General features: G+C 40.2%; 1 protein-coding gene and 1 pseudogene across 1 annotated transcript; one reads left to right on the top strand and one right to left on the bottom strand.

Annotated features, from left to right (window-relative positions):
• Positions 1-78: 78 nt before the first annotated feature.
• SLC25A32 (solute carrier family 25 member 32) lies at positions 79-14978 on the top strand. Its single transcript, XM_051610585.1, has 7 exons — positions 79-289; positions 1959-2109; positions 3174-3259; positions 5318-5478; positions 10935-11048; positions 11608-11753; positions 13215-14978. Exons 1-7 carry the CDS (start codon positions 124-126, stop codon positions 13348-13350), a joined length of 960 nt encoding a protein of 319 aa, XP_051466545.1. The 5' UTR covers positions 79-123; the 3' UTR covers positions 13351-14978.
• Positions 14862-17294, bottom strand: LOC127380817 (structural maintenance of chromosomes protein 5-like; annotated as a pseudogene).
• Positions 17295-18369: the final 1075 nt, after the last annotated feature.

Here is an 18369-nt window from a genome sequence, read left to right as displayed (position 1 = left end):
GCCCGCGCACGTGACCGGATGCGCCGAGCGGGCTGTTCTCGCGCGACCCTGTCCCGCGCGGCGGCCCCGCCCCCTCCCGGTCCCGCGCGCCGCCCGCCCCGGCCCCGCGCGCCGCCGCGGGCGATGGGCGCCACGGGCCCCGCGTGCGCGGCGGAGGAGCCGGCGGCGCCGCCCGTGCGGTCGGTGCTGCGGCACGTGCAGCCGGAGAGCCTGGCGGCGGGGCTGAGCGGCGGCGTCGTCTCCACCCTGGTGCTGCACCCGCTCGACCTGGTCAAGATCCGCTTCGCAGGTGAGGCGGCACCGGCCGCAGCGCCGCCGCGGGCCGGGCAGGCCGCGGGGCGCCCGGCGGGGGCTGCCGTGGCTCCGCAGCGGGGCTTGGGGCCGCCCCCGCGGGCCCGGGGCGCCTGCCGGGCCGCTGGTGCCGCCGAGCCCCGCGCCCCCTGAGCCCCGCGCGCCCCGAGCCCGCCTCCCCGGGCCGGCCGCTGTGGGTAGCGGAGACAGAGCCAGCTTTGTGCCCAGCTCGTACCCGCCTGGACAAGCCGGTGCCCTGCCGGCTTGTTCCTGAGGGAGAGCCCAGCCGGGGGAGCCTGCGTGCGGCTACATGGCAGCAGGTGCTGGCGCGGCAGCCCCGCGGCTCAGGATAAACAGGCTGTAGGCCTGTAGGCTGTCTCGGGCTCTTTTTCCCCCGATCCCAAAGCTTAATCTGTCCGTTCTAGAGATACAAAATGGGCCCTGTGCCTCAGGCAGGTGAGAGAGCTGACCAGGCTTTTCCCTCTCCTTCATGACCACCAGGGACAGAGGATGCAGCAAGATTGTTTTTAGCAGGCCGCCTGTCTCGTGCCAACATTCAAAGTTCACCTTCATGCCAAAGACTTTCAACACTCAAAGCAAAACAGTGGCTTTATAATAATCCTGGTGGTTAACAGCAGTGGTATTGTTTTGCAGGAAACTGTGACTTGTTTTTCTGCAGGGAAAAATGTCAGCTTCTCCTTGTTTGCTGTCAATATGGGAAACACGTTTTCATCTTATTTTATTCTGGTTGAAGCATTTTGCTGTATCTTTGGATTGTTATCCTAAATGGATACAGGAGTGTTTAAGATCTCAATAACAAATAGAGAATTATCACTGAGGAGTTTTACAACATTTAAAGCATTAATTACATTTCCAAACAGATTTTTTGCAAAGTTGGGTTTAAACACTTTGTTGCATATCCTCCTGTGGGCACATCCTGGGCTGTATTATGAAGAGCAGTAGTGCTCCTTTGTTTTGCACTTGTAAGACTACATCTGAGGTACTGTGCCTAGTTTGGGGCTCATCAGTACAAGACAGACATTGATATACTGCCTGAATTCCAGTGGAGGCCACCAGACTGGTGAAGGGGCTGGAGCACATGACAAAGGAGGACAGGCTGAGGGAGCAGGATCAGTTCAGCCTCTCAAAGAGGAGGCTGTGGGGAGATGTTATTGCAGTCTATGATTATGTCATTGGAGGACATAGCAAAGCTAGAGCCAGGTTCTTCCGGAGGGTAAATAGTTGTAGGGCAAGAGGGAACAAGCACAGGTGGGAGCATGGAAAATTCCCATTATTTATTACAAAAAAGGATTTTTGCTGTGAGGGTGGTCAGATACTAGAAGAAGTTGCCCAGAAAGGCGATAATCTCTTCAGCTTTGGAAGCATTCTGGAAGCAACTAGACATGTCCCTGCCTAACCTGATCTAATTAGATCTGTTTTGAGCAGGGGGTTGGGTTAGATGACCTCTGGAGATGGCTGCCAGCCTAAATTACTTTACGAGTCTGTAAAGACCAGTTCTTGCATACTTGTAAAATACAGTTGGTTGGTTAGGTTTTCATTTTCATTTGCAGCTTGCTTTGGAGGCTGTGTATGTCTGTAATGGCTTTCACACAGCTGAACTTGATGATTCCTGAAACGTGTTTTAATATAATTTCTTTCTTTCATAGTAAGTGATGGATTGGAGCTGAGGCCAAAATACAATGGGATTCTCCACTGTATGACCACTGTCTGGAAGCATGAAGGATTACGAGGCTTATATCAAGGGGTAACTCCAAACATGTTGGGAGCAGGGGCTTCCTGGGGACTTTACTTTTTCTTGTAAGTAAAGCTGTAAAATGTGTCATATCCTGTGCGCTAAAATTTTCAGATATACACATCTTTGGGGAGAATAACAATGTGCTAAGTGGCTGATAAACTTGTGGGGGTTTTAGTAGTCAAGATCTGTTACCCTTTGTTGTGGTTTGCTGTTCAGAATTGAAGCTGTTTGAATCAGAGACCTATCAGTTTGTCAAGTACAGTGCATTCCCTTGATGCAAAAATACTAACGAACTTGAGAGATGGCAACATCATTTGCAAAGAATCTTCTAAAAGTGCCAATACACTGTGCTTAAAATCTCACAAAAAAATAAAATCCTAAACTGGTATGGTAAGGATTAAAGAACATGATAAGGTTTTCTGCTAAAGCTAAATGCTAAGTGATTTTTAATCATTTTAGTGACAGTCAATTCCTTTATCATTTCTGTGAGTTGATGGGCTTTGCTAGTAAAGCCTGTTTTTAAATACTCAATCTTTTCTACTTTATTAGCGTAACTGTGACCTGGTTTACTGCAATCCCTGTTAATTGAATGCTTTAGGGAACAGTTAGTTGGTGTGCCAGTGCAAACCTCATTTGTCAGTTATCTGGACTGTTATTGTTGTACTTCAGTCCTCAAGCTTTCCTGTTAAGTTCCTATTGAGAGTTCAGCTACTGTTGATAGTCTCTCAATCCACAGACTGGAAACTGGATCAAGAGAAGAAAGCTCAAGTGTATTTCCAAACTAGAAGATAGATGCCTGACACTGTTGTTCCCAATAAAAAGGAGATAATCTAATAATTTTCTTTTACAAGTTAATTCTTGAGGTCAGATAACTACTTCAAGATGCTGTCCCATTGATACTGTTGGTAATACTTTATCAATTTAAATATGTATTATCATAGGTCACTTTAAAGAGCCAACTGCTCAGAGATTAATTAACTAAAATAAAATAGTTTGCTTAAACATCTGTTTTCAAAGGTTGTGTGCCCCCTAATGTTTTCTGTGGTCTTAAGTGACTTATTTTGGGGTTTTTTTAGTGATATAGGTTTGTTTTCACCTTTACCAAAATATATTTTACATTTTCCAGTTACAATGCCATCAAAGCTTACAAGAAGGAAGGGAAGCTGGAAAGTCTCAGTGCAACTGAACACCTAGTGTCAGCTGCAGAGGCTGGTGAGTTGAAATGCAAAGAAGATTAATGTTTACTTCTAGCCTTTTCATATGCTGCTGCCTGCCTTTGTCAGGGCAGTTTTTTCTTACAGGTGGCCAGGGTAAATGTTTGAGTCCAAATGCAGTCATTTACTGTCTGTAGATAAATTAATGATGCCTAAAACGAGTAGGTGGATCGCTGTTGTCTTTTCAGTTTTGCTCAGAAGTAGCAGTTGTCAGAATAGCTCTTGACCTTGTTTTCATTGCATGCAAGCATTTTCCATATTTAGTACTATATTGAGTCCTAAAGTACAAGTATATACACCTGCTGTTATCAGCCAGTTAGCTCATTAAAAGTTAAACAGACCTGGAAAAGAGAAGGCCTATTCAAGTTAACAGAATAAGTAAATATCTCACTGGTCTTCAAAAATCTTTATCTGTGCTCCAAGTTTTTTTTGAAACTAGAATGTGTATTTTTATTTCAGATCTTTCTCAGCAAGACTTTTAATATGTTGTTTCTAACATACCTTCTTGCACATGCTTCTGTGCTGTACTTCATCTAGGCAATTGAGAAGACTTTTGTTAGGATGTTGGAGCATTCATTTCCTGTTGAAATAGAAGGCATATTGTTTGATGTGAAAAATAGTAATAAGTTATTTTAAAACTGTATTTTCAATAACCAATAAAGCTGTAACAGGTTGCTTCTATTAGCCTGTGAGTGTTGGGCAAATTTCTCATGACTGAGGTGTCTGTTAAATTTTGAACAATTTTGTACCTAAAAAATTGCTCGGATAATCAGCAGTGCATTAAGAAATTAAGTATCTACTATAGGTAATTACTGACTGTGGAAAGTTGAGGCAGAAAGGGGGATTGTTATGGTTTGAGTGGGCCCTGCTAATTTTTGTTACTGGTAGTGGATCCTAGAGGACCCTGAAGGATCTGGGAGGGCTGGAATGGAGAGGGGTCAGTATTCCCTCCTGCTTCTGCCATATTCTATAAAAGCCAGGGGACCCAGAAGCCCAGCCCCTTTTTCTCACGCTCTTTTATCTGTTCCTCACCCCACGTGTTACTGCTTTTTCCCTGTTCCAGTAAATGTTGTAATTTCCAGCCTTTCATTCTCTCTTTCTTATTCCCCTTTTATCTTCCCTTAGGAGGGTGGAGGGGGGTAATAGAGAGCAATTCTGTTCTCTGGTTTTTGGTTCACCTTGACCACTAACCATAGTCAAGGATGTACTAGGACATGCAAAAAGTCGTATGCTCCACAAAGTACTCTCAGCAGGAGTAGGTTTGGCTCAGCTGTGAGCTTTGAAGGGAGAGAGAGGGAAAAATGGCATAAAACTTCACCTGTTTTAAGTAATATGAGTACTGTTGTAGGATAAATCCTGGGGTGCATTAGAAAGGGTGTGGTTAGTCTGTCAAGAGAGGTTCTCCTCCCCCTCTATTCTGCATTGGTGAGGCCGCATCTGGAGTATTGTGTCCAGTTCTGGGCCCCTCAGTTCAAGAAGGACAGGCAACTGCTGGAAAAAGTCCAGCACAGAGCTACTAAGATGATTAAGGGAGTGGAACATCTCCTTTATGAGGAAAGGTTGAGGGAGCTGGGTCTCTTTAGCTTGGAGAAGAGGAGGCTGAGGGGTGACCTCATCAGTGTTTACAAATATGTAAGGGGTGAGTGTCAGGGAGATGGAGTTAGGCTCTTCTCAGTGATGACCAGTGATAGGACAAGGGGTAATGGGTGTAAATTGGAGCATAGGAGGTTCAAGGTGAATATCCGAAAAAATTTTTTTACTGTAAGAGTGACAGAGCACTGGAACAGGCTGCCCAGGGAGGTTGTGGAGTCTCCTTCACTGGAGACATTCAAAACCCACCTGGATGCGTTCCTATGTGATGTACTCTAGGTGACCCTGCTCTGGCAGGGGGGGTTGGACTAGATGATCTTTCGAGGTCCCTTCCAACCCCTATGATTCTATGATTCTATGATAAATAGTTTTGTCATTGTAGAAGCCTGCTTTACACTCGGCTGAACAAAGTGAGAAAAGCTTTGGAGTTGGCATAACTACCAGTCTAACTTCCATCTATTCTCAGGAGCCATGACTCTCTGTATTACAAACCCAATATGGGTAACGAAGACACGACTTGTGCTGCAATATAATGCTGGTGTTGATCCATCAAAGCGGCAATACAGAGGAATGTTTGATGCTCTTATAAAGATCTACAAGTTGGAGGGCATACGTGGCTTATATAAGGTAATCAAATTTACAAAAAATTCCAGGATTGGCTGGCACTGCTCAGTAACATGGCAAGATTTGTAAATACTCGTCTACAAAAAATACGCAGGGCACTTTTTTGTATTAGCTCACTTACTTTTATTCTGTGAGTCTTCTTTCCCAGTGAAGAGCTGCAAAGAAAAGACTTAATCAAAAGAAAAACTATTACACTGTTGAAATGCAGGAAATCATTGAACAACAGAGTGCAAGCTTTATGGCTAAGCCATCTTCTATTGGATGATAATGCTAAAATGAGAGTAAACTACAAGCTGCTTTTTGATTTTATGGAGTCTTCCTATAATGAGAATTTGCATAAGGAGGGCAGCACTAGTGTCGTCGATCTTGCTGCTAGTGCATTTTTCCATTTCATCCCTTGTCTCTCTTTCTGACATCTCACAGAATATAACATATGACTAAAGTAGCTGCTAATTTTTTCTTCCACAGTGGAGTTTTACAACTCCTCATTTTCCCTCTAGCTATCAGTCATCTCTAGATCCATAACACTTACTGACTTCTAAATATGGTCTGCATATATGTGGGGTTTTTTTCTGTTTAATTTAGGGAAACAGATGGCAACTGGATTTGGACTTTTTGCCTCCTCCTTTCTTCAGGCCATGACATCAAGATGCATTCAGTGGTGCCTGGAAGGTGTGAAGAAACCTATTGTAGTTCAGTCTGGCTCTTCTCCTGCAAGTAATACTATAGAGCAAGAACACTATCACTTAGGAATTGTCCTGGTTACTGAACATTAATTTCTTTTGTTTGCAGTGAAAGTAGAATGGTTCTATGCTGAAAGACTAGTAATGCCACATAACAATGAATGCCAAATTCTGACAACAAGAGCAAGGCACCTTACTTATTCCTAAAATGAAATTGTCAAGATTTCTGATTTGCCTGCCTGGATGTCTTCTCTGTTCCATGTAGATAAGTTCTAATTTCTTGCATCTGATAGGGTTTAAGTTGTCCTTCCATTGAATTACTCTTCAGGTTATTCATGCGTGTAGCATGTGTTGCCTTTGGCACTAGCCACTTCATTATAGTGTTTATCTGCAAGTGGAGAATTAAACCAAGTACTTCCTTTGAAAGAGCAAATTACTTGGTTAAATCAGCAAAGAAAGCGAACTTTGGACACTGAACAACTTTCATTCAATGTCAGAGTTTTCTCAGCCTTCTCTGTACTGGGGAAAAAGGCACCTCTTCAGGTGGCCCTTTAACTTGTCTATGCTTTTCCCCCATTTTGTGGTTATGGGAGAGTTTTCATCTTTTGCCTTACTTGCTTTATTTGAAATTTGATGGCTGAAGTGCATAAGAATGTCTTCTTTTTCCTCATAATCTTAATTTCAGTTAGAGTTCCTCGTAGCAGATAAGTGCATCTCAGAGAATACCACTACAAGTTGCAAATAAAATCTGGAAATAGTTTCTTTCTGATTAATTTGACATTAGTCTTCTAAAGAATGGTATTTCTGTCCAAGCAGTTCCATTTGTATCTCTCTTCTGCACAAGATGCTGTTACTGGCCTGAGCAATTCCTTTCAGTCCTTTGGGGTATAAGAGTAGAAATGTCAGGGTGTATCAATCTTTCTAGCAGGGATCAAAGCTATCTTTATTTGTTCTGTTGGGTATTGTTTGTTTATTAAACTGAAGTTTATCTGAAGCTGGGTTCCTTGTGAACTTGTTCTTCTTGAGCTTGGCCCGCTCTTGAAAAGATAGGAGCCTTTCCTTCACTGATTATCCCAGTAAACATCTAGTCAGTGATATTCCCATCCTCCACCCAGTAGGCTTTGTCCTTTGGTCTCCATCTCCCAGATGACTGGGGAGAGACCTGTTCTGCTACACACTAGACTGAGGAAAAAAACAGCTTGGGGTTATGTAATTTGAACATACCTATAGATAGATCTGTTGGAGATCTGCACTCTAAAAATTATTTTGCTGTGAAGTTGAATGTCATGCAACCATCTCCATGGTTCTTTTCAAGTGCAAGGCAGGAGAGACCAAACTTTGTAAAATAGTTGTAAGATCGTAGCAATTGGCTCTTTCTGAAAAACAAACTATCTGAGCACTTGGGAAACTGTTAGATGTCTAACCTAGAGTAACTGACTACTAAAACATCAATCAAGAATGCAACTAACATTCTTCTGGCCTCCATGCTTCTGGATTTGTATTTTCAGTTTCATTCTCTCTCAGTGATGATGTAGAGGCAGCAAATAGAAATAAATCAGTCCTTAATGTACAGCAGTAATATAAACAGGGAGTGCAGAAAGTGTAAGGAGATTAAAGGAAGTTGTAGAGTCATCAAGACTGAGAATAGTAATGCAGTATGCTACGACAACAACAGAAATCCTAGCAGTAATGTTACCAAGTGAAATAGATACATTGGACACTTCTATATTGTCATGTCACCTTTGGAAGGTAAGATTCAGTAGTCTAAGGATAAAGTATTTTTCCAGTTTATTAATGTCTAAGGCACTTAGTTCTCTTTATTTTGCTGTGCTTTTATTTGTGCTATTTTCCTTCTTGCAAATGTGCAGTTAGTAAGATAAGCAACTTTCTATGTCTTTGTGTTTGCATGTAGCGAAATCCACTGAGATTTGGCCATCTTGACTTCAACTTTAGTCCCAGGTTCTACAGAGAGATAGAAGTGTAAGTAACTTTCACATAAAAGAGGGTATCATCTTTCACCAGGAAGGAGTCAAGATGCATAGGGTGATAATGGGATACTTCCAGTGTCTTTCTGCACATGTCAGAGCAGAGCACTCTGGTGCAGGTCTTTGGCACACACACACACAAATGAAGACACTGAACAGATTACAAGGGGAATCTACTGCACTCTTTCAAAACATGTAGCAGAGGCAGGAGCTCTCTTCAACTCTTCAGGCAGCAGTGTAAGTGCTGCATCACCAACTACATTGGCTTTACACTATACACATTTGCTTATGTTCCCTTGCCCAGCTATGTTCCCTTTCATTATGATGGGCAACCTTTGAAATGCTAGCCAACAGGAGATTTTTCTTTTGTCCTGGATCTTTGGCACTTAGGGTAGCTTATTCCAGCTTTAAAATACCATCTTTTTCCCATTGTCTACTGATCAGAATTATATACTTTACCTTTTAAATTTTTAATTATGTGTTTAATTCTACTGTTCTAGTTCTCCAAAAGAGAATTCAAACAGGACTTCTGTAAGCAGCCATTGACCCTGTCAAGCCCTCATTACAAAAATATGCTTAAATAATAAAGTTAAAAAAATAAAATTCATAAAGTAGAAGCCTGGGTCAGCTCTTATTTTACTGAGGTCCGTTGGCCTTACTCCCTTCTTGCGTTTTTTAATACTGGCTCAACAGTAAAGGTTCTTCAGTCTTTGAAAGCTTTTCCCATCAGCACAACACTTGGAGCGTCCTGGTACTCATTTAGCAAATATCATAAGCAGATGCTTTAGGACTCTTGGGTGCAAGTTACCCAAATCTGCTGGCTTAAATTTAAGGGTTTAGCACTCTTAGATGTTGTTTAACATTCTTCTTTTGTTGATGGGGAAAAGATTACCTCATTCTCCTATGATATAAAGACATCACTCTAATTCATTCCAAGTAGAGAGCAGTTATTTCCTCTGACTTTTAATGTGCAAATATTTTTTTAAGCTTTTTTATGCTTTCATTATACAGAAGTTGTATACTGTCCCTTGTTCTGCTGACCCAGATCATTTTTTCTTTGGTATTTTCAATAATTTTGATTTTTTTCTCTTCTTCCTCTTCTGTTTTTATATTACTGTTTATTTTTCTTTTCTAATCCAGGATTTCTGAAAACTGAAGTTGGCCTTTTCCCTCTTGTAGCCCTTTGACTTCAAAGTTGACAAAATTCTGTTATTATGCTCACAGTTGACAAAATATAGATGTTTAGATTAATTCCACTCATCCTCATTTGAGAAAGTGTTTTGGTTTTTTTTCCTGAGGCTTTACCTTAATGCATTTTGTCAGTTCATGGTCACTGATGATCAGTTCATGACCATTTTTTTTTCCCTTGAGGAGAAATTCATCCCCATTATTAAAGAGATCCTAAACATCACTTCCTGAATGACTGTAATATTGTAAACTTAAGAAATCTATAGCATCCAGAGAGCTAATCTCAGAAGTGATAGAAGCTCAGTGCAGTTTTTATGCCTGCTGTTGTTTTAGGTTTGTGGGTTTTTTCTGCAAGTTGGGAGTTTATGAAGTAATTTATTAGTTTGTCCTCTTAGATTATAGACATTCCAATGAACTTCTACCAGAATCCCTTCTCTTTTTCTTCTCCTTCTCCAGGCTCTTAGTATTTAGTCTAATAGAGAGGTCTATGTTCAGACACATATTTTAAATCTTCTATCTTACCTGAATAAATCAGGGGAAATAACATAGAACTGTTTGATACCAGTATATTTTGAGACATTTTGGTTCTTTGAGCCCTATTTCCTCTTGCAATAATTTTTAGCAAGCTTTTGGCTCCTTTAAGTAATTTCTTGCCAAGATGATTAATCCCCCATTTATTTGTATTTTTCCAGTGTAAGTGACCAGCACTTCAAAAAGAAAATTAAAGTTTCTCAGAACCCATGCAACTGTAGCTCATTTTCAATTCTCTCAAGTCCTGCTCCTGAAGGAACTCCAGACACTTCAGAAAATACCTGTTTTCCCCCTTCTATTCAACTTGTTTGAAAGAAAAGGTTTCTATATAGTTTTGTGTTATAATCTTAGCATTACTGCCTCTTACAAATGGAGAACATTTCCCAGACTTCCTTGTTACACATTTGGTCACCCTTATTCAGCTGCCTTGGGATACTATCTGAGCAGGGTGAGGAATGCACTCAAATTGGTCCGAACCTTAGATTTTTTTCTTTAATGTAAATAATCTGTAAGTATGAGCTTTTCATCTGTGCCCTTCAACTTTCTGCTCTGCACTTTATATAAAAATGTATGTGTACTGCAGGTACATGTTTCTGTACACACACACACCTCCCCCCTATGTCCAGGACTTGATCACAAGAATTTTTTTGTACCTCTACTCCTGAAGAGACATAAGCTTCTGTCATTGCCTTACCAATCTCAGGTGAGAACCAAACAACTTAGTGCCAGTACCTGGACAGGGGCAGGAGCCAGGCAGCACATTTGCAAGGCTACAGCTGGTTCAGGCTGATCCTTGTTACCAGCTTTTTAAGACCTGTGCTTGTGTTTTGTGAGCTAGAGTCCCCCGGCCTCTTAGTTCATCTGGCTCACTCATGATGTATCTTCATCCTGCCTGTCATTTGGAGAAAAGTAACATTTATTACACTTTGTGTGATGCCTATTAGTAAGAACACCAGCCCGGAATGGGCTTTGAGTCATGCTGCACAGTAAATGTGTGTGTAAGCTGAGCACTGACAGGTTGTATCGTTTTTGTGGGTTGCTGTTTAACCTTGTTTTATTAATGTTTTTTTAGGGATTTGTGCCTGGTTTGTTTGGAACTTCACATGGAGCACTACAGTTCATGGCATATGAGGATTTGAAACTGAGATACAACACCTATAGAAACAGAGCATCAGATACAAAACTGGTAAGATTATTGAGAAGAAAACTGTGATGTGGCCTGTAAACAAGTGGAATTTTATTCCATTTGTATAGGTCATAGAACAGCCAAATTTTACAACATCTTGCTACATTAATTGGAATATAGAATATATAGAAGGAAATAATGCTTTTTCGCTTTTTAAACAAGCAACTGGTTAGTACTGGTTTTTTGTAGGGAATCCAGCTGCTTATTTTGGCAAGTATTTTGAGAGATTTAGAGGGAGAATGTTTTGTCTTTGTGGAACCACAAGTGGAGGTCTTACACAATTACATGGAAATCTTTGCCAACAGGTGCAAGTTGGGCAGAGGCAGTAACTTTTTCACTACTTTGGTAGGAGTGAGGGGGTGCAACACACATTTTACAATGAATTACCTGTAGCTCTGTATATAGTAAGCATTGCCTTTTTTTAAACTGTGGGTACTATAAAGGGAAAAAAACCCTAAAGTATTATTTAGTTCAACACTTAAAAATCAAGTAAGATTTTGGAAAATAGGCAAATTTAATCCATTGCTAAGGCAAGCCTTGTATTTTTTGTTGTTTTTAGAACACTGTGGAATACATAATGATGGCAGCTGTATCCAAAATATTTGCTGTGTCAGCAACATATCCCTATCAAGTTGTGCGAGCTCGTCTTCAAGATCAGCATAATACGTATTCTGGTGTGTTGGATGTGATCCACAGGACATGGAGGTAGGCATGCAAAGATAAAAGCTTACATCTTGAAAAGTGAGTCTTACAGAATCAAAATTGTGTTTACTGGCTTTCATGCTGCTGACTTGCAGAATGAACACAGCTCAGAGCAAATAAAATGATAGCTGTACAAAGTAATTTTGTGCAGGATGCCACTAATAGCAATGGTCTAAGGACAAAAGAGGAGACAGGATAAGGTCAAGGCTAGCCTGCAGACTTCTGTTATTTATTCTGTCACCCTTCTCACTTCCCCAACAAATATCACTTATAGTTTATAAAATAAACTTTGAGTTGCCTGTTTTGGGGCTCTTAGTGCAGTCTCACTTGAACTGGTGGATTCAATGATCTTAAAGGTCTTTTCCAACCAGAATGATTCTTTGAACTGCTTCAGATTATCACCTACGACAGGAGGGTTGTGCTGCTGGGAGCTGTGGCTAATCCAGATTCTGGCAGGAAGAAGTGAGCCAGAGCCATTTATACTGATGTCCCAGGGTTACCCTGCAGCCTTGCTGAATTTGTAGTCTAGTCCCAGCTTCCTGTAGGACTGTTACCTCACATATCCATAGCTGCTCAGAGGCAGTGCAATCATTTCAGCTGAAGCCAGATCAAAGCAAAAATAGCTCTGGTACCTCAGCACTGTGCCCTTCAGGCTGCAGTCTATAGAAAGGCTTATTAGTTCTGATAAAGTGTGAATGTATGCAGCCATTCTGGGGCCACTGCTGTACTCATTATGAAACAAATGCAACCTAGATCCCTAGGGAGGGAAGTGTAAACCACACCCAAGCATTTTCTAGGATGTGTGTTAGATGTAGTCCTTGCTCCAGGTGTCCTAGGCTCCTGTGAAGCTGGACAATATGGAGCTGAGATTAATAGTCTTGGAAACTTTTTGACGTTAATACTCTTGGTTCAAGCTGGAAGAATTTAGATTCTCAGCCAGTGGAATCAAAATTCTGGCGGAGGTGCTTTAATTCTCTGGAAATAAATGCTGCCTTTCCTTAGTTTTGATTATCCTCAGCTCACTTGCTGTTACAAGACCCAAAACTACCAAGCCTTTCAGTTCTGCTGGCTTCAGTGAGATTAAATCTGTAAACAATTTTGGAACAGGCTGCAGATATTTGAATTTATTTTAACCAGTTTTTGTGGCATGAAGAAATAAAATTGCCTCATACTTAGACAATACAAAAAAAAAAAAAATCAAACCCACGGAAATCCCCCACACAAAACCACCTAAACCTTAGGCTAAGTAACTGATCTACAGAACACTGTCATCTCTCCTGGAAATGATAGGTCAGGATTTGATGTCTTATGGCTCTTTTGACACTGTAGTGAGAAATTCTTCTGAAATTGTTACTCCTAAGCTGAAGTACCTCTCTCAGTGCAAGAAAAAAAATGCCAGGCTTTATGTCTGATTTCCATTAAAATACATTAAGTAAAACTAAATGTTTTTCTCTGTCTTTACAGGAAAGAAGGAATTCATGGATTTTACAAAGGAATTATCCCCAATGTGATCAGAGTGACTCCTGCCTGCTGTATTACCTTTGTTGTTTATGAAAATGTGTCTAGTTTTTTACTTGGTTTTAGAAAAGAAAATAGTTAAAGGTTCAAGCTTGTGTTCATAAGGAATCTATTTTTTATATTTATGATCTGGAGAGCAGTCTTTTTTGACACTGTGAATTGATCTAGTATTTTGAGGAAAGAACCTGGACGTAGTAAAGCCCTGCCAACATCTCTTCTGCTGAATGTTTCTGCATTGCTGCCTTTCTATCAGCTGTGTCTGCTTGGAAGAGATGCTTTTACAACTATGAAATAATAGCACTGTGACTGGATGAATGCAGCTGTGTAGCAATCCAGTTCATCCTGGCCTGCCTGGATTAATGGATTAATTTTCATTGACAAGGCTCAATAGTTGGTCAGATTCTACTCCTACAGAAGTGGAAAACTTCATATAAAAGCAACTCTGGGGCGTGTTAAAACTTTCCTAAATCTTTATCTGAGTCTCATTAAGAAAGTATCTATGTAGTTGTTTACAACAGTATCTTCTGTATCCACCTCTCTGGTATTTGTCAGATTTTAGGATATGGAATGCTCCACATTCCATTGCTCATCCAACACAGAACTGCTGCCTCAGTGGGGTGCATTTGGAGACTCAAACTGTTTTGTAAAACAGCTGTCCATTCTTGGGTTTGAATAGTTGCCAATCTGATGAAACCCAGTTCTCGTCTCATACCAGGACTTGCATTGTGGTTTTAGGCTTGTGTTTAGCAGCAGACCCAAGTGTGTGTTGTGTGCATTGCTGCCCACTGACTTAATTTTCTCTCTCTCCTTTGCCTGCCCTGTGTTTCTCTGAAGAGATTCCGCCTCCATTACTAATACATCTGACCAAATATTACAAAGTAAAGGCATATTTGAAAGTAGACCTACATTTTTTAAAAGGGTTTTTTCTAGTAATCCCATAGTGATGCACTTCTCGAGCCACTTTAATAGTGAATATGAGCATGCTTATTTTCAAGAATATTCTCTGTAAAAAAAATAAGAATCCCTAAGTAGTCAAGAAGATATTGTGCATGGGACTTCATTTAAAAAAAAAACCAACCAATCCATTTATGTTTTCTGATTTAATCTAAAGAAAGGAATGTAAGAATATATTGATTGCTAACTTAGTGATAAACTAAGTTATAGTACATCTCAATAAATTTGAACAATAAGGATGTTTATTTGCATGCCAGTAATTGCTGTTAAGGATATGTACTTTTTGGAGATACCAGCTTGTTGTAGGGTTTTTTTGGTTCTTCTTTAAGAAAATACATTATAGGCTATAACATCTGCCTTCTGCTGTTAATAAGTAGGTATTAAGAAGTATCCAGAAAGTATCATTTAACTGAGGAGTAAATAAGTTAGCAAAGCTTATTCAACAGGTAAGGGGGAAGTGATCAGTTTTGTAAGGAGTGGAGAACACTGTCCAGCAAAACACCTGAATAACACCTGAAAAATCACAAGTTTTCTGTTTAACAAAAGACTAACTGAAAGCAGAAATAATTTTGATAAATTTTTAATAAAAATTTAACAGATTAGGGAAATGGTTTCAATTATAAATTAAAATCTGTAAGACTACAGAAACAGCTCAATATTTTTAAATCTTAATTCAGCAATCCACTTCCTTGTTTCTGTTGATTCTGTTACCATGTACCACATTTTGTGTATACTAAACTTTATTAATAATTTGCACTTTCTCCTCTCATTCACTGAATCCATTCCCCAGTTTATTTAATCTACAGCCCTGAGAGGACATCTCTTGAGTTCCTGTAGAGCCATCAGGTATAACACAGTGGAAGCGCTTCACACCTCCACTCTGATGATATGGAGTCAGTTCATGAAGGTCAGTTCATGAAGTTCAGTGCTGCTGTGGAATGTCACTCTAATGCAAATCCCATACATGTCATACTCCTCATTTTCCACATGAAGATCAACTTCACCAAAACACTGCACAGAACTAAAGAAGTTACTGAACTTCTCATTAATTTGCTCTATTAGTTTTTTCAGGGGGTTTAGCCACTTTTTTTTGACATGCAATGTTTTGCTTGTATTTATCCAATTCACTTTTCCATCGGTTTCCTCCAACATGTTCAGAAGATCCTGAAAAGCAGTTTGAAATTCTTTTGGAAGATGTTCATCTGGTCCCAGTTTGCACACCTGTCGAGCTTTATTCAGCAAATCCTTGCAGTTCTCTGTAAGAACTCGCTTCCCATCATCCAGTTCACAAAGTTGTTGTTCTGCAGGTCTTAGCTATTCACTCATTTCATTATACTCTGATTCTAGTCTGTTCCCAGCAGCCACTCTAGTGCTGTGAAGAGCCAAATCTGCTTTGAGGATGTTCAGTGAAATGCAGTTCTTCATGAGATGAATTAATTCAGTAGCAAATATTGCTTTTTGGATATTTATTTCTTTGATCTTCACTACTGCCTTTTGAGATTCTTCCTCTAGATTAACAGCATCTTGTTCCAGATGTCTTAAACTATCATATTTCACACCAATTTTGGATTCCAACTGTCTCCTCCTGTTTCCTCTCTGTATAAGCTCCTTTCTCTTTTGCCTGAGCTCATTGTCTCTGCTTTCCAGATGTTTCTGTCTCTCAAACAATGTATTCAAATCAATATCCAAGGATTTTAATGTGCTATTGATGTCCTGTTGCTGATTTTCCAGCTGTCTTCTTTCCACTGTACCCACTGAAATAGTGAGAAACTGCTGGCCTCAGGGAATAATTAGTAGAGGCAGTTAGGTTTGTGTAAACAGATTGTACTGAGCTTATTCTTCCAGTCCTCTGTTATCTTGTGTGTATTTCTCCTCCACAATCCCATCCCTTCTAATGATACAGTTGATAAATCTCATCTGAAAAGGTCAGGTGACCATTGTGGCTGGCTTTGTTGTGTTGGGTTGGTTTTTTTAATAAAAGTTTCCATGTATATTTAGCTGAAGATAAATTTACTGGAAGTTTACCATGCAAATTACTGTCCAGATTCCTAAAAGCTCCTTCTTTTGCCTTTGGAGAGTGTTTACTTGTTTTTTTGTGTTTTCTAGTATGTAGAATGAATTACCACAATGGAAGACTTAACTCTGCCACCCAGGGTCCAAAAAATATTTTGAAGACATATGAATAAATCATAAGAAAAGAATAGAAGTTGTGCACTTACTACCCTGGGTTAGTGTGACCTGGGCCTAGAACAGTTTACTTGTGCTCCAGGATAAATGCAGACAGCCTTCAAGCATTTACACAATCAGGTACTGTATGTTAACTGACATCCTGTAAATTCACACCATAGCTCATAGTAACTTGTTTGTGTTCAGATACCTTAGAAGCCATCGTCCAAGCCAATGAAAGCAGTACAGTTCTTCAGAGACAAACTGCCAGCTGTATAATTTGCTGGCTCGCAGCAGCATCACACACAAGCTTGCAGCCATGAAAGCCTGAGAGCTCTCCTAGCTGCTGGTTCCTCTAGCATTCCCAGAAAAAGCTGCAGAGAGGAGCGACCAATCTGAGAGATGCCTGGGGAAAATTGAGATTTAATCCTTAATAGTTGAAAAAAATTCCTTAGGTCTAATGTTTTTCCTTTTAATGTCTTGGAAGAGTGTATATTTCTGCATGTTGTACATGCTTTTTCTTGGGTTTTTTTATTTCATTAATGTAAGATTGACTTTGTAATATAAACATAACTATTGTTTTTCTTTAGAATCTATAATTTAAAAAAATGTTTTAGTATATCACTTGTTGAATTTGGAAGAAAATATTTTCATAGAATCAGAGAATGCCAATCATAGAATGCCAGGTTGGAAGGGACCTCAAGGATCATCTGGTCAAGCCTTTCTAGGTAATACTGTAGTTTATATGAGGTGGTTCAGCACCCTGTCAAGCTGAGACTTTAAACTATCCAATGTGGGGGAATCTACCACTTCCCTTGGGAGACTATTCCAATGTTTGACTGTCATCATGGTGAGAAATTTACCTTGTGTCCAATCAGAATCTCCCCAGAAGCAACTGGTACCCATTACCCCTTGCCTTTTCCATGTGATTCATTGTAAGTAGGGAGTCTCCATCTTCTCGGTAGCCACCCTTTAAGTACTGGAACATTGTAATAAGACTTCACCAAAACCTTCTCTTCTTCAGGCTGAACAAATCCAGTTTTCTCAGCCTCTCCTCATACGGCAGGTCCTCCAGTCCTCTGATCATCCCTGTGGCCCTTCTCTGGACCCTCTCCAGCCTGTCTGCATCCTTTTTGTAGAGCAGGGACCACAACTGAACTCAAGGCTGCATGTGTGGTCTGACAAGCACCAAGTATAGTGGGATAATGACTTCTTTATCTTTGCTGGTGTTGCCCTTGTTAATGCAGCCCAGCATCCTGTTGGCTTTCTTTGCTGCTCCAGTGCACTGCTTTTAAATTAAAATAAAAATAATTTTTAAAAAATCCAAAATAAAAGTATAATTTGATATGCCTCAATGTTGCTGTGAAATGGTTTTATCCAGTCAAACTGTGGCAACTGGTATCAGAATAAGAAGTTTAAAAAAGCTACCAATTCAACCTGTTCCCTGGGTGTTGCCAGCAACAAAATAACCTCCTACACATTTAACAGCATTTGAACTCTTACTCAAGAGCTAATTAAAAAACCCTCTCAAATGCTCAAACATCCAGCAATTTTCAGCATGTTTTTAAATGACACCATTTAGCCGTGTCTCGTAGTATTTCACATCTTCTGCATTAAAGCAGGTTTACCAGCTGAAAAAAACTGCTTGGCTCTAAGAGCTGCAGACTGAACTATCGTGAACCCTCTGTCCTGCCTTGATAGCCAAGTAACTTTGGTTCCATTCCAGCCACTCCTTGTATGACTTCTCTAGACCCTTCACCAGCTTGGTGACTCTCCTGAACATGCTACAGCACCTCAATGTCCTTGTAGTGAGAGGCCCAGAACTTCTTTCATTTTACCAGTACACTTTGAAAGCCAAGGCATTTTGACTTGCCTTACTTCTCTACCTTTGAAATTATTTAATATATCTAGCTTTCACTTAACACCAAAGTGATTGTATATATCTGAAAGGTTAAATTTAGGAGAATTTTTTTTTTTAGTC

This window comes from Apus apus, chromosome 2 (assembly GCF_020740795.1).
Source record: "Apus apus isolate bApuApu2 chromosome 2, bApuApu2.pri.cur, whole genome shotgun sequence".
NCBI classification, from domain to species: domain Eukaryota; kingdom Metazoa; phylum Chordata; class Aves; order Apodiformes; family Apodidae; genus Apus; species Apus apus.
This window is presented reverse-complemented; position numbering and strand designations above follow the sequence as displayed.